We start from the raw sequence: 20,960 nt of genomic DNA, 5'->3' as shown, positions 1-20,960 counted from the left end.
ACTAACGCAAGCAGTGCTGCAAAACGCTTCATCCGAAATTCATCGGATGGACTCCAATCCTATCGATGCTCTATCTGCGTTATCGCCACCCAAGGTCGCCACTTTTAAATATGATTTCACATTTCCAGAATCTGTTTTACTGATAAGAGGAGATATGATTTGGATGCGCCTAGGAAATGTCTTTCTGCGTTCTTAGGTATTTCAGCTATTATCACAGACGTTCATCTGAATGAAAGCTCGTTATATGTATACCCAATACTAACTTGGAATTCCGAGTGGCAAGCGCAATCGCCAAATACTCTCAGATAACACCATTTATCAAGCGCCCCCGCTAGACAAACTGATTAGCCCCACCGTCCAGAGATTTTCTTCGTAATATACTTTATTTTACAATACAAATACTACATAAGCGGGGGTGTCTTACAAATCTCTTTCAATTAAATATACAAATGACGGTGTCCCCTAAAGATCAGTAAACGATTTCAAAACAACCCAACAGTGGTTTTCGAAAAATGCTGTAAAAATTCTAGTAACCATATCAAAAACTAAAAGTTTTCGGGACACTGATGGATTTTTCGGTTGCATTCCAAAAGAAGAGTACCGACATCGCCAGGGATTTCTGGGACACCCCTGATAGCGTCTAAAATTCATCGTGGAACGGATAGTACTTATGACCGGCCATCCCGGAGAACGGCACCGTGCGCTGCCCCGTGTGATACTTTTCCATGCCGGCCACATCCTCCGGACTCAGCTCGAAGTCGAAGACCTTGAAGTTCTCCTCGATGCGGGCCTTATTCGAGGACTTGGGCAGCGGCACCACGCCCAGCTGGATCAGGTACCTCAGGCAGATCTGGGCCGTGGTCCGTCCGTACTTCTTGGCCAGCTGTTGGGCGTGCTCGTCGTAGAGGAAGGGCGGCCACTGGCGGGAGGGCTGGGGGCGTGCCAGGGGGCAGTAGGCGCAGATGACCAGGCCATGACGCTTCGCGTGCTCCCGGAGCTTGTGCTGCTGGAATCCCGGGTGACACTCCACCTGATTCACCACCGGGCGAATGCGGCAGTTGGCCAGCACGCGCTCGGTCTGGGCTGCATTGAAGTTGGACAAGCCGATGCTGCGCGCCAGGCCCAAATCCACCAGTTTCTCCATCTCGCGCCAGGTGTCCAGGTAGTCCACATCCGTCAGCTCCAGAGTTCCATGCACGTTGCTGTCGTTGTGGAACTTCTGGCCCACCGGCATGTGTATTAGGTAGAGGTCCACGTACTCCAGACCCAGGTTGTTCAGGCTAAGGCGGCAGGCGCGCTCCACCAGCCCCGTATCGTGGTGGATCCCTCCCAGCTTGGTGGTCACGAAGACCTGCTCGCGGGTCACCACTCCTTCAGCGATCTTCTCGCAGATCGCCTGGCCCACCTCCGCCTCGTTCTCGTAGACGAAGGCGGTGTCCAGGTGCCGGTAGCCCACGTCGAGGGCGTGGCGCGTGGAGTGGTAGGCGTCCGACTCGAAGGACCTCCAGGTGCCCAGGCCCAAGATCGGCATCTCGCACCCGTTATTCAGCTGGATGGTGGGAGCCAGATTGGTCATCGTGTGGTGTGTGTAGCTGCCGCCTGATAATTAACGCTGTGCAAATTGGATGCTTCTAAATCAGTGCGATTACGGATTTTCGTGGCTCTCGGAGGCAATCTCTATCTGTTCCAGCACGCTTGAATTATTTTAAACTTATTTCGGGGAAGCTTCGCGGACAACTGTTTGCCTGCTCAGCCGGTTTCGTTGATTTTGTCACGGCGTTCGAGCAGCTGCTGTGTCATTCCGGTGACGTCACGGACACCGCGCGGTTATTCCCAGCCAGCAAAAGCTCTCGTTGGAGAGCGGAGAGCCGGAGCTTTTTTGGCCCACCTCAATCGATGTTCGAATGCACCTATAGAGGGGATCCCCTCGCGATGGAAAGATCTGTTGTTCATACTTCAAAAATTAAATTAAATAATGACATAAAAACTGTGTATGATTAAGCGTTTTCTTTTTTCCCCGAATTTAAAATGTTTAATGTGTCAAAAAACTATTATAAAGAACCCCATGAACCATAGGGTTAAGGTTTTAAGAAGCCGAGTCATCATCTTATATGATCAACATCAAAGATAATGTTGTCTGTTTATGATAATCGCGGGTTCAGTAATCGGTTGAGTTCAGTAGATCTAAAGCAGATTAACTAACAAATAAAATAAACGTTTCTTATAGCAGAGATCAATCCACCATTTAACATCCGTTGAACGGATGGTCCATAAGGACTTGCCGTTCCGAAATTTTCCCAGTTATAGCGTCTTCCCACAGATATCCATCCACCATCTACCATACGTTGAACGGATGGTCCATAAGGTTTTGCCGTTCCGAAAATTTCCCAGTAGTTCCCCATCCAAATTTGACGGACTCATATATGCGATAGTAAGGCGATGTTTGTTCGGTGCAACTCTGAGCTCTTCTTCTTGACAGAGGAAATTGAAACATTCAATACGAAAACGTAAACAATAATAACAGGGAAAAATCGAAAATGGAAGGCGCAGAAGCAACAGGCTTGGTGGATGTGCTCTGTGGAAATCGGAGTTTTACATTTGAAAATGGGAGGCGCACAAGCTACAGGTTTGGTTTGATTAGTCACAGTTCTTCAGAGCAGCTGTTGTCGGATGGTATATGGTGGATGTGCCCTGTGGGAATCGGACTTTCACATTTGTCAAAAATCCCAACCGTTTCGATGGACTCTATGGGAAGGGGGTATAAGATCTGTTGTTTTGCATTTGCATACTCTTTAAAAATAAAATAAAAGTAATGATATAAAAAGTCTTTTTGGTTAAGCGTTTTCTATTGATTCCCCGAATTTAAAATGTGTGTCGAATAACTTTGATAAAGAACCTCATGAACCATTGGGTTAAAGTTTGAAGAAACCGAGTCAAAGATTCATCGCGTATTCTTTGCGGTTTAGTTAAGTAAAACCAAAGCAGATTAACTAACAAATAAAATAAACGCTTCTTAAAGCAAAAAGGTAAATGGAGTTGTGATTCAAATGAGTTATAAACAAATGCCTATCCTTAAACTTACAGGAAATCTAAAAAATGGTTTAAAACCCAAAATATCTTGAAAAAATGCAATCATAAAACGTCGTTTAATTACAAAGTATATGAGAAAACAATAAGTATCAATACAAAACAGTTTAAAAATGCTATCAAAATTATAATAGAGTGGCTAAACATATATTCCCAGATATTAAAAAAAAAACAAATTGCCACTCGCTAACACATAAATCTTTATTCGAATATTAGTTGAGTTCAAAATGTTAGACATTCAAAGATACATGCTGGTTTACACTTAGTTGTAACATTTAGGGTTGCCATTAAAATATTTACTCTGCTTTGCATAAATCTCACTTAGCTCTTCGCAATTTGGGTATACAAGTTATTAGAATATGTAATCTGTTAGTACGGTTAAAAGATCTCTGTTTATGCTACACAATATATGCACGTCTATACCATGCTCGATGGATTTAATTACTTCTAAGTGGTTTGTTGGTGTTGTCTTCTTGCCGTGAGCTCTTGGGAGCCGTCTCTTTCATCCCGATTACGAACTATTTAGTTTTAATCTATTTTGCTATGTGGTAGGTAAGTAAATTTCAAGATTGTTTTGCGTTAGACATGTAAACACTGATTTGAACATTTAGTGGTTAGTACTAGTTACGGCTCGAACATTTATTGACTGATTATGACTGATTGGCATTAGCTATATTTTGGTAACGGAGGTATATACGTATAGCATGAATATATCGGCTTTTGTGCATCCGTGAGTTACCCAATGATGTTAAATTTATGCAAAGTGCCTAGGTTATATTTGAGAAATTAAAAGTTCGTATAGTTGTTTTGAGATTGTCAAATCGAATCACAAGTAAAATTTGAAATTTTCCCTTTTTGGAGTACTTGCATATTTAATATATTGGTATATGTACAATATATAGTATGTTTATCTGTATTATTGAAAGTGCACAACAATAACAATAGTGGTGGTGTATTGTTGGATTTCCTTTAGCATAGCAGTACTCAAAAATATAGAAAGTTTATTGGTTTTGACACAATAGTTTCCTCTTATCGAAAACGAGTACTTAACATTAGAATGGGTTCTATGATCTACATGCTACGTTTATTGATTAATTAGATACATATTCTATATATAATATATTCGTCTCGTCCCATTTATGCTATGTTGGTTTATTTTATTCGAAATTTTTCCTCAGAGGATTGTTAGGTTGCGTTGGGTTTATAACGCCTACACAATTCTATGTGGATGATTGTAGTAGATTCTACCCGTAGCACATGGTGTAGATAAAGTAATTAAAGGCTTTCGAATTCTACTTACAAACTTTACCATACTAAAATTGGTGTTGCGTTCCTTGTAAATCAATATAAATTTTTACATCTCAATGACTATTAACTAAACAGTATTGTTTCGTTTAAATCGGTTCGCTATATCTATAAAATGTTTATTGAAAATTCGTTTGCTTTTGCTTTGTATTATTTTTTCGGAGGAGAAACCACTGGATACTTAATGTCTTGGATTGTATTTGAATATATTGTTTGTCTGATTGAAGTACGTAAAGAAAAATATATTAATTAATACGACAATTATATTCTACGCGTCATGGTCAAAGTTTTGGTTACATCTAGGAGTGGTGTTTTTTTTATGTGATAAATCGTTGTTTGAGAGACCTTTACTTGGGAGAGGAGTTGGGTTAGAATGGTAACTACAAGTACAGGATTATCTACGACATCGTAACTAGAAAGTGCGTTCTGACCCTTGGGTTTGGCATAAGGGACCTAATACCTTTATAGGGCTTTTCCCTATCTTACGCCAAACCCTAGGGGCCAAATCGGATACACTAGAGGTTGACATTTGCGAAAGACAAAACTCTAAAGTCGGATGCACGACTTTTAGATACTCGGTACTCGGTACAACTATAATATAATTTTATCTTATAATTTCAATGATGAATTTGTTTCTACAGACAATAAGATTGTATGCAGTACAAAAAGACTATTTCATATATTCAAACAAATTTGGTATACCCTTGTGTTCTTCAAGTACCGAGTATATAATTACATCAACTATATTTACGTTTTACATCTGTGTTCAAACATAGGTAGCTCTAAACCCCTTCTTAGGGAAAGTTTATTTGATAATAATGATCAATTTTTAATGATCAAAATCCATGCAAAATTGATATTTATTATTGACAAGATGTGACAGAAGTCGAATTCGACAACGTACGTCACCAGGCCGTGAATGATTTAAACATTTTATTTAGATTTGAAACTATCTTGGTTTAATTTTTAAAAATCAAAACAAAATACTCCCCATATTTTGAACACAATTGCAATGGTATAAATGTAAATGTAATTGGTTTTACACGTATTTATGTACAAAACTACAACTAATAAGGTCCCTCTCCAGTGTTTAATGTTTTGTATGCATTTGCATATATGCGTATTTTATAGCTTATTTAACATAAACAAGGACTGAAATTTCTACAAAATAAAACAAAGTATGGTTGTGTAAATAAATATTAATAAATGGTTTCGTATTTTATTTGCGAGTTGCAGTACTTAGGGTATAGAATTTCCAAACGATAGAAAAATGTGAAACTTTAAATAAAATAACTTATCCGCTACGTGGCTTACATGTTAATAACTAGCTTCAACTAGACTGTTTAATAGTTGGTTTTAGTTTAGGGTTTTTAAAAAAATAGATTCCATGCTCTTGGATACGATATACAATTTTACAAATTATTTTACTAGCTTGCGTAGGATGTATAGAGTAAAGTTTTGTAGGAAATTATGCAGTTTAGTGCTGTTTGTTTTGATGTCGCCTCCTCTAAATGTTTAGTATCACACACGTCCAAGTTTTGTTTTTATTCGTTTCGGTTTCCGCCGGGATTCCCGAATTTTAAATTTGTTTTCCATCTATCGTTTTGTACTAAAGCGAAAAGTTTCTCGTTTGCATTGAAATGCGTTGGGGTTTCAGTTCATTAGAAGATTGAGATAGTTCTTAGTCGGGTCATAGATACATACATGCACATAGAGTACACTGTAGCTTAAGCTAATGCGAATGCGAATGCGGATGCGGATGAAAGTTTGTCCGGGCTTTGGTGGCCATGGCGCCAATTGGCTTCCCGAAAACCACCCGGCTAAGCTCATAACTGTGCAGCTAATTGCGGTTTGATTAACACACACTCAGGGTTAGACACTTAATACAGGCTACGGCTAATCGGATAAGGGGGCCTTTCCGGCTTAGAGCTTCCTGGTGGGCTCCACCTTCTGGGACATGGCGGTGAGCACCCGCTGGTTGTCGATGACGCGGAAGCAGCTGATGTACGACCTCACCTCGCCCTCGCTCTTCGGTGAAGGCGGTTCCAGACCTGTTCCAAATCCGAATCGAACTCAGTGAGGAAATAACTTTTGGTGTATGGGGGAATATCAATCTTACCCAGACTCCTGGAGCGACAGAAGCGGATGGTGCGCATCGTCTGGGCCATCATGTGCATCTTCTCGAAGTTCACCAGGCCGTCCAGACTGGTCTTGTTGCCCTCGTGGGCGAAGGTCATGTCCTTGAGTAGCAGCGGCATGAACGGGATCAGCGGCGGCTGCAGCTTGCCCACGAACACGCGGTACGCCCTATGATTGCGGCTGGGGTCGATCAGGGCCTCGAACTCCTGGAAGATCTTCCTGAACTTCGATGGGATCTTTTCCCAGGTCTGCTGCAGCCGGGACACCGCCATGTTCGAGAGACCCATTACCACGGCGAAGAAGGCGTTTAGATTCTGGTACTCCTTGCAGCTGGAATGGAATGGTGTTGCCCTTAGTTGTGGAAGGATGCATTTTTCAAGTAGTTCACTTAATAGTTCTAAAGAATTGCTAGCATTCCGTTCAAAAAACATTCTGGCAAACCGCTTATTATAGAGAAACTTCTTTTGAACTTTTCAAGATAAGTTATTTGTAATGGTAACGTGAATAGTACTCGACCAATGTGAAGTTTGGAGTATAAAATTGAATACTTTAACATCAATTTGAAAAATCAAAATATCTCTGCTAAATAAAGGTTAATATTATATAGGTGTATGTTATATAAATTATAACTTATAACAAGAAAGTTTTACAAATAAGCGGTAACAGCTATTTACGAGCTCGGATTATAAGTAATGACTACAACATTTTATTACTCTATCACCAGTACCACCAGTGCTTTTAATAAAACGGGCCTGGTAATCAAGGATGAAGATGCTTGGCTTCAAAAATGACACCTATATTGCTTACTCCTTACCATATCAATAAGCTTCAGGATTAAGGGATTCGTTTGGATTACTTACTAGGCGGCCAGCTTGATGAATTTCCGGACCAGGCCCACACGTTTGCTCAAGCTGGGCGTGCTCACCAGTTCGGTGACAATCCAGTACTGAACCTCGTTGAATCGTCGCAGGAAGACATCCAAGTTGGCAGTGATCTGTGGGTGGAAATGGGGAAATCGATCTATGTGAGCAACATCGTGCTGGCCAAAAGTTTATCCCAATAGTTTCGGGGCGTCTTAAATTACTTTAAGTGGCAAAACTCAGGGCTAACTTAATTTGCATGCAGATGACAAATGGCAACAGTTTTGCGGTCAGTGTCTGGCAGGCTAATTAGCCAAACGAGACTTTTGAGACTTTTTGACAAAAGTTGGCCTTCTTACCTTGCCAAAGTGATGCCGCCCGAAGGTGTGGTAAAGCAATTCGTATTCATGAACGGCCCAGAAGAGGTCCCACTCGAACAGGGTGATGTGGTAGGCCAGTTCCTTGGTGCTAAGTATCTCCAGATCGATGTCCACGCCCTCGGTGGGACCTTCCTGCTCCTGCAGCTGGGTCTGTGGAATCACCGAGGTTTAAAGATGGTTCTGGAGAAACATCTGAACTGCCAACTGCTTACCAAGGCATCTAGGTGATCCTTGACGGAGACAAACAAGCGGCCATTGAGCGACAGGCCAGTCGGTATGCTGACATCGTTGTCCTTGAACACGGAGCGCTCTCCGTTCGAGCGGACCTCCACGAGGACGAGGTCCTCGGGACCCCGGTTCAGCTGCAGCTTGTCGGCGGCACACGCCTTGATGAGCTCCGCCGTGGTGTGCATGGGGAATCGCAGGGTGCAGTAGGTGTGGTCGGCGCAATAGACCCTGAAAATGACTTAAAAACAAATTGAATACCATTAGAACTTTATATAAAATTAATTACGAGCGCAGTTATGTCTGAAAATCATATAAATATTAATTATCTTTTAGAAAATATGTGTTTCTTGTTCATTAAAAGAGAACGTACTCGCACAAAAAAATATTCAAGTCAGAAAGAACGTTCTTAAAATGGTTCTCTCGATCTTAAAGTTAGCAAAAAAAAGTGAATTGAGTTTCACAAAACACACTCAAATAAAACCTATTATTTGTTTATCGAAAAAAAATCCTAAAATCTAGATGAACTACTTTCTTCTTGAAATCAAAATCAAGAATACTCGAAAAACAAAACCAAGACTTCTTTCATCTTGAAAACTAAATCAATACTATTTTCGCGTAGAAAAGCAAATTCAAGAATACTTTTATCTCGAAAAATGAATTCAAGAAATATTTCGCATTGATTTCAAGAACGTTTCTTCTTGAATAAATGAGAAGACGCATTCTCAAATGAAAATACTGGGATCTAACTTGTTTCCGTTATCAAGTTTTCTGTGTGCTCTCTAAGCTCATTCAAACTTAGTTTAATAGTTCAGTTTAAGGTATTCAGGATTCTCTTAAATGTGAGATATAGTATCTGAGTGCTGGAAAACTAAAATAATACTTACTGTCATCGTCAGGCCGAATGACCGTCTTCGAAGGCGTCGCATTGCCGCTGAAGAGGCAGATGGGCTGGCCGTTGGGCGGCAGCTTCCACTTCTGGCCGGCGTTCTGGTTGCGGTCCTCCTGGTAGCGCGCCATCTGAGTGAGCACGTTGTGCACTATGCTGGTCTCCTCGTTCAGGTCGGGATCGGCCTCCACCTCGGCGGCGAGGTCCTCGATGAAGTCGCAGACGCTGGGCTCCTCGAAGGCGGCATGGCGTACGGCCATGACCCACTTCTGCATGAACTGGATCACGCGCTTCTTGAAGTTGATTATATACTCACGATCCTCGGGGGTCTGGGCATCCTCATGGGCATCACAATGGAAGGTGCACAGCGGTTAAGGGGGAAACCAATTTCGTTTGGGATTGCGAATCGGATTTAGCAAGGGATTTTCTGGGTCCTGCATATCTGTCCGGCGGAACTTTTCCCACACAACGTAACCTGGTCATCCAGTCCCAAAGGGGCTTTTCCGTCCTGGGGAATCTGGTTATTGATTTCTGCCTAACCTTGTTGCCTGGTCCTGCCTGCTTATTAAACTCATCACGTACTTCGATGCAGATTGTGAGATTAGTTTCAGGCATCATTGACCAGAGCTTCCTATCTTCCCCCACCTACATCCACCTTCTAACCCCTAATTCATAGCATTCCGAAAATGCTGACCCAAGTCATCATTGTGGCTTTTGTTTCGACTGAAGTTGGATTGTTCTCCCTACGTCGAAACGGAAGTGTTGCTGGTTAGCATTTTCTGCTACACTCGAGGCAAAAAAGCCACCCAAGTGTTCTGCACCCGGGATCAGGGTCATGTGTAGAGGCTTGCGTGCTGCCGGCACTTAAACTGTCGCTGTGGAAATGTTTCGTATACCCAGCAGGGGAACGTGACTCGAACGCGAGTTGTTCTAGTATAAGAGCGGCCTTTTTTTTTTTTTGGAATTTTAAAGTGCAGCCTGACCGTGGAGAACCCAACTAAACGGACCTTGGAAACGCTAGAAGTACTACGCTACAAGGGGATTTAAAGTGGTCAAAGGACAGGATTAAGCGTTGCTACGTGGTGGGAATAGCAAGGGTCTGACATAAAGGCTTTCGGAATTTTTCGGTGATTTTTGTGTTGTTTAAAAAGGATATTAATTGGCCAATTCATCAACCAGCTGCACGACGGGCATGAATACAATGTGCGTCAGCAGGAAGTCGTCCAGAAAGGGGTCCATTCCGCCCACCGTCTGGCCCAGTCGCGTCTCCAGCAGGTGCTCCAGCATCTTGGCCGGAGTGCCCGACATCACCGTGTATCTGGAAAATGCATATATTTCAAAAAGAAATTAATTTTTTCATAGACGCATATATACAACACATATTCTAAGCTTCTGTAACCAAATTTAAAAATATACTGATACATATGAATTGTTCTGAGGAAAAAGACATTCTTAACAATATATTTACAGTCAAACTTCCATAGTTCAATCCTTCATCTGCAAAGTAATTTATTCTTATTAAAGAGTTAGAGTATTTTGCTCAATCAAGAGTAAGTTATTTTCTTAAATCGTTCTATTCTCAAGAACTCAAAACAATTACTACTGTAATTATGGTACCATTAAGCTAAACTATTTGTGTAAAACGAAAAGGCTTTTTGTTATTTAAACAACAAAAATAAACGTATACATCTTTGCCGACCCAATTCATTTTTATCCTGACAAAATTTGACTAATAGAAGTTAAAGTATGCGCAAAAGTGAGACTTATGGTTGCTTAGCAGTAAGCTCTGGAATTTTTACAATATTTTGAAAATGCTCATTTATAATTGTTTATTTTGTTGGAAAAAACATAGTTTAAATTCTTTATTATTCGTTGATATACTGCGCATATTAAGCTAGACATGAAATCGTTGCAAGAATCAAAAAATTCTTTAAATGATGTCTTAATAAGCCAAACATTCAAGAAGACACTTATTTTAAAATGGTAGTATGACATTGTTTCTTTGTCTCATTTTCTTAACTGAAAGCGAGAGAACGGCTATTAAAGTCGCCATTCAGTCACGGCCAAGAGTGACCGTAAAAAGCCAAACACACTCGACCCATCAAATCAAACCCCGCCCCGGACTTTCAATTAAATTTGAAGGCACATTAAAAATTGATTAGACACTCACTTAAATGCCGAATGCTGTCCACGTTGCTTGGCCACGCGCTCGAGCACTAAAACATCCTTGCCGTGCTCCTGCAATCTCAGGGTATTGGCCTCCACATCGCGGAGTATCCGGTTGAAGTGCTCCTTGTCCACGCGCAGCAAGTGGCAATTGTTCTCCTTGAGTACGATGGTGGCAGCTCTGTCGGTCGAATGTGAAACTCATTAGTTTTCCCCTTCAATACCTGCCCATTTAATGGGTGTGTTTAATTGAATATTCCCAGGGCCAAAATATTACCCTATGAGTTGAAAAACCCATAAATAGCTATAAATATGGAAAATGGCAGGCACTGCAGAGGCGGGAAATATTTTAAATTGGATTTCAGCTGCAGCCACCAAAACTGCATCTGCAGTTGGCAAATACAGTCAATCGATATGCGGAATTATTAACCAGACTGCTGATATGAGAGCGCGATTCACGGCAGCGCGATTTATTATATTTGTGGAAGGCAAACAAGCTCTTTGACCATTTTAATTAACCAAAAAGCTGGATGGAAGCTTAAACTCGTTATCCTTTCAACTGGGGTATTAAAAACGGAAATGCAGGCATATAAATTGACAAACTTAAAGGTAGAATGAATGTATATGTATAGAAACATATTCCCTATTCGCAGAAGTTAGGTATTTAACCGTGTTCTAGCTCTGTGCCGACTAACAATGGAAACGAATTCCATTCTTTGGCAACTCTTTGATAGGGCCCTTCCTTTGCCATCCGCTCAAGCGACAGCTTAGGAAATGGCTTACAAATTGGACGTGGGCCTTGGCTAATATTTTGTTTCAATTTTCAATTGTTTGCCTTAAAATGGCACACAATGCCGCTCGTTATCTGTCGCTGTTGTGGAGCTTGTTGCCGGTTATCTCATCCGTTGCACTTGTTCGGGCCATTGTGGCTATTTGGTCATTGTCGAGACCACTGAGCTGTCAACCCAGACAGAACCCACCACAAAGAGGGAGATTCAGAAGATCTGAGGTCCAAAAAAAGCTATCTCAAAACTTTCAATCGTATTAGATAGCCCTGTCATTTAGGAACTTCTCAATAGAACCAATTCAATTGGCAATGACACTGCTAACTGACTCATCATCACTCACCTGGGTGCGTCGTTTATCAAGGCCAGCTTCCCGAAATCATCCCCAGTCTTCAATGTGGCAACAGTTCCCTTGCCGTGTATCACAACATCCACAGATCCCTTGAGCAGGATGTACCAGGAGCGTCCTTCGTCGCCTTGATTGAATACTGTTGTTTTTTATGGTCGTAATGGGTTAAAAGTGTTAAGGGATAAAAGTCGTTATTAGTACTGGTAGCAGAAATGGCTGACCCGTTGATTGAGCCATAATTAGCTGGGGTTTAATTAAAAAGTACCCAAGCTTTTTCGTTATTATCCCCAGCTCTCTTTAAAAATCACATCTCCGCCATTTGGGAAGTTATGAATTCTGTGGCCGGATACTCACATATTGTACCCGCCTGGGCATGAGCCTCGAATACGAAAATCGACGACAGCTCCCTCTTAATGCTGGTCGACAAGTGGGAGAGTGCGGCTATGTGGACCAGCTCCTCAAAGACCAGCTCCAGCTCCTCCGATGTCCGTTCGTGCGAACTGTTGATAAACGAATATCGAATTTAGAGATTTAAAACAACATGTGAACATACAGTGGAAAGCCATTACCCATTTAAAGACATACAAGCTCTGAAACTTAATTCTTCGTATCAGTTTAAAAGCCAAACAACTCATAAATAAACTAAAACGTATCGTATATTATATCAAATATAACACGTAGAATAATAAAGAAATTAAATTTAGGTTGTCTTCATTAATATTAAAAATGTAATTTGATTGGGATATTAATATGTATTACTTGTAACTTAGGGAATTTTATGATGGTGTTCATAACTTGGGGCACAATATGAGAATATATAATGAGAAACTTTATGAGTGTTTCATTTATTACTCAAGAAACTATAAAAAATGGCTTGATGAAGAGATTTTAAATGTGGATACTAGAGCCCGTACGAATTTTTGTTGATCTTAAATAGATCTGATTGTCTATATAACAATTATATCTTTTTTCTATGGCGAAAGAACTAATATGTGTCAGCAACTATTAAACTGAGATATACTATAGATCAAATCTATCACTTCTTCTATGAAATGTTAAAATAATACTTTTTCTGAAGAATGATCTCTAAGGTTCCTAAGATGGCAGTAAGTACTTACGGTTTGCGCAATATCATACGCAGTGTGGCATCCGGACCGCGCTGGAATAGGGCGCTCAGCGCCTCGCGGATGTGTTCGTTGGCCGCTCCGAGATCCTCCGCCTGGGGCACGCCCGCTGCCGCCGTTCCGCCCTCCTCGTCGATGCGAAAGCGGTACAGAAAGCACTTGTCCTTGAAGGGCTGCTCCTTGTTTACTGAGGATTTGAGAGCCATTGGAGCGTTAATGGATCGAATGGATTCTGGGATGACCTACCGTGTGCGAGAACTCCTTCCTCGACGAGAGCTTGCCACATGCCCGCCGCCTGGGCGCGGGTGTGGACGATGGGCGAGAGGGTAACCAGCCAGTCGACGAGCTCGGTGCCGGGGGCGCACTTGCGGATAAGCTTGCCAGAGACCTGGGGCGGGATAATTAGCATCACAAAGAAGTTGACCCCACTCCCGAACTACCCAACTCACCTTGCGATCCTTTAAGCAACTGGAGTTGTCGGCGACGAGTAGAGTTCTTAGGGCCCAGCCCATGCGGTTCATAGCAGGACTCGGCGTCTGTGAATTTCAAATTTCTTTAATTTCCACACCCCAAAGTCCAGGCCTTTGGGCCAAATGTCAGAACCAGAACCAGAGGGAAGTGTCCCGCCCTCATGAATAACACATAAATATTTGTAATTCCCCTGACAGCTTCTGGAGCAGCAAATTAACTCATTTGTCGTCGTCAATGTCAGGACATAACATTTATAATATTTATGTGTGCTCCAAGGTGGCTTCGCTGATGTTTCTATATAAATACAATGTATTACCTCGGTAATGGGCAGCGCTGGGTTCGGATGGTCGGGGCTGAGGGGTCTCTTGGTGGGCGATGTGGCCGCTGCCGCTGTTTGCACACTTGGTCCAAAGCCTAAACAAGTAGCCATGGTGATAATTAATTATAATTATACAGTAATTATTGTTAATCCAAATGAAAAGCCTGTTTTAATGCTAGTTTAATTTGCTAATTCAATGGGCGCAGTCAGTTCGGTTTCTGAATGATGAATGCTCATAAAAGTTCTCTAAATCTGGCAAAACAAAAATAGCTAATCATATTTACAGAGCACAACGACTCACGACTAAACAAAATGTATTTTCCAAAAATAATACAAAGCGAACCATTAATCACCGACTGCACCCGATGTTAGTGACACAAACAATTATTATTGGAATTAAATGGAGCTTTGTTTACATACCGTTCTTTAATTTGCAATTGGTGAAAATGTCATTCATCAACTCCTTGTTTTTCTGCAATGGAAAGCGTAAATGTCCATTAATAGTATGGCTTTTGTTTTGATGTTGTTGTTGCCACAGAGGATTCCAATTACGTTGCTCATTTCAAATGCCGTCGACTGCGGACGCGTCATCTGCCCACGTTCCAGGCGCCTTCGCCGCTTGACGGCGGCGGAAGTGGCGCCAGCTGTGGCCTTGGTGGCTCCAACTGTGGATGCCACCTGCTCCTCCCCCGCCCTCTGCCTCTGCCCCTCCCCCCCGCTGTGACGTCGGTAGCGGAGCAGAAGGACGCCGGAGGAGGCCGGGTCATTGCCGGCCACAATCTGGGCGGACCAGCGCTGCTGGTCAGCTGCCATGGGTGTCAGTCTTTGGGGTCACTTCACTTTCACTTGGGACCGGAGTTCGAGCTCACAGGTAACTGCCGCCAAACGCTTCTCCACACACTGATAGCGTCACGAAGTTGACAATCACACAAACGCCCCTGCTCGTTGTTTGCAATTACTTATCAGGCCCAAGGGTTGCCGAAGCCCCTACTTCCTACATGTTTCTAACGACTTAACCCTACAAGTGCAGCTGTATTCAGATACTCGAGGTACCTACTTATTTATGTAAGTGAGTACCTAAATTTTGATTTCGAAATTGTATCTGAGCTATAAACGCTGTTTGAATACTATATGATCTGGTTTAAATTTATAGGGAATATATCAAAAGAGGTTTTTTTTAATTGAAAATTTACTATTCTATGGAAACCATTGTACATACATACGAGCATAATGCACACAGAGAAAATTCTGACGTTCTCATCTAAGTTGAAAATGTTCTTAAAAATAGAACGATATTTTTTTTAAGTTGAATTGTATTGTATATACATTGTATATCATAGCAAATTAACTATTAGTCCAGTCAGGAGTGTAAACTTATCAAAAACTTGATAAATAAACTGAATTTAACTTTTATTTTCTCACTATTTCGTTCTAATATTGAGAACATTGATACCAAAATGTATTTACACGGTTTTTGAGAACGAGTGTTCTCAATTCAAGAACAATGTACTTTAATCATTCTCTCTGTGTAGTTTTATTAAAATGTGGACCTCGAATCAGAATGTTGAGTAGTGCAGTAAATGAATAATTTATATTTATAATACAATGTTTTTTATTAAAAAAACGAATAATTTTTAGTATAACTCAGTAATATAAGTTCATTTAATTGGTGAGATTATTTTACTATTACTACTTGCTACTTATAAAGTAATTTATCAAAAAAGGGAGGTTCTTCAAAAGTTTTCAATTTATTTGACAGGAAAGAGATCATGTTTCATTTAATTTACATTAAAGTAAAATCTTATACCCTTACTATTTATAAAGTAATTTGTCAAAAAAGAAGGTCCCTCAAAGTTTTCAATTTATTTGAGTGGGAAGAGATCATGTTTCATTTAATTTTCGTTAAAGTTAAAGTTTCCACCCTTCTTTTGGCTTCCTTTTCGATTTCCTGTACCTAGAAAGACTCATTAGCTGGAAATGGGTTAACGTTGCAGCGAAGACGCTTGGCAACACTTGAGGTTCCGCCCGCCGATAAGCGACCAGCGCTGCGTTGGCGTCGTCGTCGACGCTAATTAAACTCGCTTTGCTTATCAAACGCACAGCTCGCCAAAATGAGTGCCACCCACTGGGTGGGTGTTGGGTGCTCAAAGGGGGTTCAAAAGGGGTTTCGAGGGGCGGGAGAGCCCCCGCCTTGAATGCCAGACACATTAATTGAACCGTGATGTTTCCTGCGACCTTCGCATTTCGAGTAAACTTTGCATTGCCTTTGATTGCTTAACCAACCATTACTATATAATCAAAGCAGTTTCGCAAAATTTCTAAAATGGCTAATACAATTTTCTTTTACCCTGCACTCCAAGCGAAAAGAAAATATTTTCTTTTAAGGAACATTTATATGACCAGGAAAGTTAACTAAAGCTCACTATTCTTACTCAATTTTCTATAAGCCCGCTTTCATATTATACATTTAGTGGCCACTAAGTTTCTCCAAGTCTTAAACCTAATTGTTTAAAACTTTTTCAAGTCTCTCCATTGTTTTGCTAGAAGAAAATTGGTCGAAGCGGCTAGAAACGGAAGTTGGCTGGCGTATCATAACAATTTTTAATGAAACTTGGCACATTGCCGCCTTTAATGGTTATATGGCTATAAACCAGTCGTTGGACGAAAACAAACAATTATCTCTAGTTGCAACTGGTTCGAAATAAATAAAAGAGCTTGGCTCAAATCAGAGTAATTTATCTGAAGGCTTTGAAAGATTTGTTGTTTAAAACTATGGCAACCTTGGATCAATTCTGTCTGTTTATTTCCCTAAACATCTTATAGCGTTTTGAAAAAAACACTGGAAAGCTTTTCCTGGCAGATAACTAAGATTGTATTTTCCGTTCGATGAAACAAAGTAACAAAACCAACTGCACTGATACAAGGAAATATTTTTCCCTCCTTCCCTGCAACTTAACCAAAAGGAAATGAGTGCAAAGCATCATCAACAAAGTGCAGAAGGAACTGTTGAGTAAATCCTGTGGATTTACCAAGAAATGTGTTCATTGAACAGTGCTTGCAACACAGATGAAATTTAAATTGAGCGATGCAGCAGGCAAGTTGATGACTCGAGTGAATTTGTCTCCTGGCAGGCCAAAGGCTTCGCAATCCTTCGGAGACCCCTTACATATACCTCCCTGGCGGGTTCACATGTGCAACTTGTGTTTGTGCATAAATAAATAACCCCATGACCATGGACATGCAACTGTGCATGCCACGGGGCTCTCAATAGAGTCGGCAGCAATATTTATGGGTTGGATATTACGCATATTACCACATGTTGGGCAATTCCGTGGTTGCAACTAGAGTATGAAACATGCCCGAAATGAAATGCAAATATTTAGCAATCAAGTGGCATTGAATCGCATTAGGCACCCAGCCATTGGCCCCGCCAATTGAGTTATATTCGCACACTCGGCGGCAATCTGAGAATTTACCGCCAGTGCCAAGTGTAATTTCCGCCACCGATGCAAGACTTACATTCAGATGTTCGGATTGAAACCGACTACTAATTTTTCCCCAACATTCCAAAGCCAATCCATTCGAGTGGATGGCTGAATTGCTTGTCCGGAATAATTGGCAGCATTGGATGGTAAGTGGCTGCACTGGCGGCTAGTTTGGTATTCACTTTTGTGTGCCCCTGGGTTTCGGAGAAATGAGACTGGTAATTAACCCGAAATTCCCTTTCACCCGCCGCATGGGACTACCATTGCTTTCACTGGCGTTTTCAATTTGGCCCACTCGAACAAATATTTGCGCACAAATCAAATGTTCGACTATGCTTTATATGCTATATGGAGGGGCAAAGTGGAATGACAAGTTCCATGAACTCAATGGCTTATATCCCTTACACTCCTTCGAATACTTTTCCCATTCCCTTTCAATTTTCCCCCCGATTTTATCGCATTTACGCAGTGCCACTGGCACTGGCTGGCTGGCAAAAAATTCCCCAGTTCGCATTTTTATGGCACTGCATCCACAGCTTCTACAGCATCCGACATCCACTTTCACTCGACTCTCATTCTCCATTGTTGCACACTGCGTATACGTGACATGCGGTGGCCCTGCTGTCGCAGCTACTTTGTTATCGCTCAGTTCGACTGGGGCTGCCATTCGTTTGGGGTAAGCCAATGTCGGTATAATGTTGCAAAATAGTATGTGCCCCAATTTGAGGTTTGCTCCACCCACCAGCTACTGTGCGTCCTTTCTTCGTCCTCATAACAAATAAGGTAAACACACACGTCCCTCACTAATTCTACTCGCATGTACATATACCTTTTGTGGCCGCCTCCAGGGATGACTTTGGGTTCCCCCCGGCTGAATGGCATTGTTAGTGGGGTCTTCGAGTCTAACACAGAGTTTTCACATTTCGTTTTGCATTCTGGCACTGGCAGAAATGCCCTAAACAAGAGGGTTCTCCATTAAATTGAAGTATTTTTCGCATGCCAGAACCTATAAATTTGATCTTGATTCAATTTGGAATTTTCTTCGCTCAGTGCACTCTTTGCCGATTGTGTGGGCCTCTCAAATATTTACATTTTGGCATATGTAAGCCATGTTGTGGTTGACTGGGGCCAAAAAGATGCTTTGCCACATTTCTGCCTTGTGGCTGGCCAAAATGCAAATATAATTCCTTTTCCGGCCGAAAGCATTTTCCATTGCAATTAAACCAATCGAATCCATCTGAACAACTAGTCCGTTTGAGTGGCAAGCCTTTCCAATTAATTATCCAGTCCCCCGAGTTCTGTCATTTCATCAAACTGCGAGGAAACATGCAAGATGGGCATAAATGATACATTGCAATGCCTACGACTGCCATTACATTCTAATGCCAATGTAATGCCATTTTCAACATAAATGTAGTCGAAACAAAGAACTACTTAGCCCAGAAGAGAAATTTGGCTTAATTCCCCACTCTGCGGCTGAGCCAAAGTACTTAACACCGGAGGCCCAAATGGCTTGCCATGTGTTCGGGCTTAGGGCCAGGAACTTCATTAGGAAAAAGCTGTCCCAGGCCCTGCGGGCCAACGAGCTTCATTAAATGTTAATTGAAATTTTAATTAAATATTTTCGACAATGACGCAGGAATACCGCAAATAATAGAGGCCCTTGCTCCACGAATTTCTGCATATCATTTCGTCAACTCATGCACAGCAGCTGCTCATTAAAACAGAACAGAAGGCGGCATTTGGATTGATTCCTTTGACAGGGTAGGGTGAAAATCGATAAGGAAATCTTAAACTTAAACTTGAACTTACCTCCCAAATAAGGCGGAAGTCCTGCTGCTCCACGCGCAGCAGCTCGCAGGTTGTCTTCGTCACTACGGTGCTGTCCCGCGGCAAGTCGTGCAGTACGGACTCCCCGAATGTGGCTCCCACGCCCAGGTTGCACAGGGTAACTGAGCTCTGCAAATAAACAAGGCCAGAATATCGGGTTAGACAGCGCTTAAGATGCGGTAGTGCTTTCACACCCGGCACTTCTCGATTGCAGGGGTATATTGCACCCACTTAGGAGCGACTGAATATATAAGTGATTTTGTTATCATAACCCATGGTAAGATTAAGTATTCCCAACCAACAGTAGCCGTAGCGATAGTGTTCTCAGAACAACGATATCTTACTAAGGTTATGAAATAATATAAGGATATTTATACAACTAATATATATGAGCTAGATCCATCTAAGGGATAGGAAAATTATTAAATTGCATATGATTTTGTTACATTTTAAGGATTGCTATTCCGCTTCTTAAACTAAGAAAAGGCTTTAAGTTCTTCACTTACACACGTTTTCTACTTTTAAGACCATTCTTAGTTTAACATACGGATGCGAAAGAGGACCGAGGTATACTAGGGAAAAGTACTTCTAATCTTCTGATGTAGTAAACTCTTATAGTTTTTATTAAGCAAATATAACGGTCAAAACAGTACCATGTATTAGGTATACTACACCTTATATATAAGACATATATATTGTATCAGACCCCTAATGGATTTGGAAATGTTATTTCCTGGAAAGTCTCCATGGGAGACTCCCTTAGTCCCCATAATTACTTGTAAAACCCAACGATGGGTATCCCTAGGTCGGTAATCTAGGACTACGACTGTGGCTCTAAGATACATATCTCTGCAGCTAAAACATTATGGTTGGGCCTGACTGCTCTGCTCTTGGGCTTGTCTTTCGCTGGCGTCTTACACAATTAACGCAAATGGCCGCAATTTGCTCGTGGTGGCAGGGACAAACATTTGCTTAAAACTCGGTAATCGCTCCATTGTCGCACTCACCGCAAAACCACCTCAGGGAAGCACTACAGCGACCAAAAAGAAAACGGGAAATGCAGAAAAAGAGGAAATGCAGGGCTTTTCACTGTCTCCCAAGTAATAAACGCCGTCTAACCGCAACATTGCAATGACATTTTCAATTACCCAGCCGCCTTTGCATCTGCGTTCAGATTGTTTGTTTTCCCACCAAAGTTCTTGGCCCTACTTCTTGTTACTTTGTGTTTCTTGGCCCGAGGCCCTCGCAGCCCCATTTCAAAGGTTGGGGAACTGGTACCGAAGAATACAAGACTTCGAGACTCCAAGAATCCGAGCCCTGCCGTGTAATTGGCTTAACAAGACTGGCAAGCGACCGCAGAAATTGTTAAACTCGCATTAGCCGACATGGCCAACACACATGTGTGTACTATACAATGTGGCGGTAGTGTGCACAGTTATTACACCGCACGGAGACCATAAAATATACTTTAATTAATTCCCGCTCTGTGTAATTACAGTTGGCTGTGGTGCCACCTCTTCTTTTGGCCAACTCCGAACAGTCGCAA

At 41.7% G+C, this 20,960-nt stretch overlaps 2 protein-coding genes across 3 annotated transcripts in view; both read right to left on the bottom strand.

The window, feature by feature from the left end:
• Nucleotides 1–364: 364 nt before the first annotated feature.
• LOC119551777 (aldo-keto reductase family 1 member B1) lies at nt 365–1,759 on the bottom strand. Its single transcript, XM_037861304.1, has one exon. It carries the CDS (start codon nt 1,574–1,576, stop codon nt 641–643), a length of 936 nt encoding a protein of 311 aa, XP_037717232.1. The 5' UTR covers nt 1,577–1,759; the 3' UTR covers nt 365–640.
• Nucleotides 1,760–3,269: 1,510 nt separating this feature from the next.
• Nucleotides 3,270–20,960, bottom strand: part of LOC119548974 (rap guanine nucleotide exchange factor 4) — a 43,322-nt gene continuing 25,631 nt past the window's right edge. For both annotated transcript variants that reach the window (XM_037856563.1, XM_037856564.1), the window contains 16 exons: nt 19,397–19,543; nt 14,520–14,571; nt 14,097–14,194; nt 13,759–13,845; nt 13,556–13,697; nt 13,304–13,496; nt 12,540–12,685; nt 12,180–12,324; nt 11,056–11,232; nt 10,042–10,203; nt 8,884–9,245; nt 7,984–8,237; nt 7,751–7,921; nt 7,392–7,525; nt 6,512–6,861; nt 3,270–6,443 (listed from right to left, as the gene is read on the bottom strand). In XM_037856563.1, the coding sequence (XP_037712491.1) occupies nt 6,316–6,443; nt 6,512–6,861; nt 7,392–7,525; nt 7,751–7,921; nt 7,984–8,237; nt 8,884–9,245; nt 10,042–10,203; nt 11,056–11,232; nt 12,180–12,324; nt 12,540–12,685; nt 13,304–13,496; nt 13,556–13,697; nt 13,759–13,845; nt 14,097–14,194; nt 14,520–14,571; nt 19,397–19,543 (2,748 nt within the window). In that variant the 3' untranslated portion in view covers nt 3,270–6,315. The remainder of the gene's footprint in view (nt 6,444–6,511; nt 6,862–7,391; nt 7,526–7,750; nt 7,922–7,983; nt 8,238–8,883; nt 9,246–10,041; nt 10,204–11,055; nt 11,233–12,179; nt 12,325–12,539; nt 12,686–13,303; nt 13,497–13,555; nt 13,698–13,758; nt 13,846–14,096; nt 14,195–14,519; nt 14,572–19,396; nt 19,544–20,960) is intronic.

This window comes from Drosophila subpulchrella, chromosome 2R (assembly GCF_014743375.2).
Source record: "Drosophila subpulchrella strain 33 F10 #4 breed RU33 chromosome 2R, RU_Dsub_v1.1 Primary Assembly, whole genome shotgun sequence".
NCBI classification, from domain to species: domain Eukaryota; kingdom Metazoa; phylum Arthropoda; class Insecta; order Diptera; family Drosophilidae; genus Drosophila; species Drosophila subpulchrella.
This window is presented reverse-complemented; position numbering and strand designations above follow the sequence as displayed.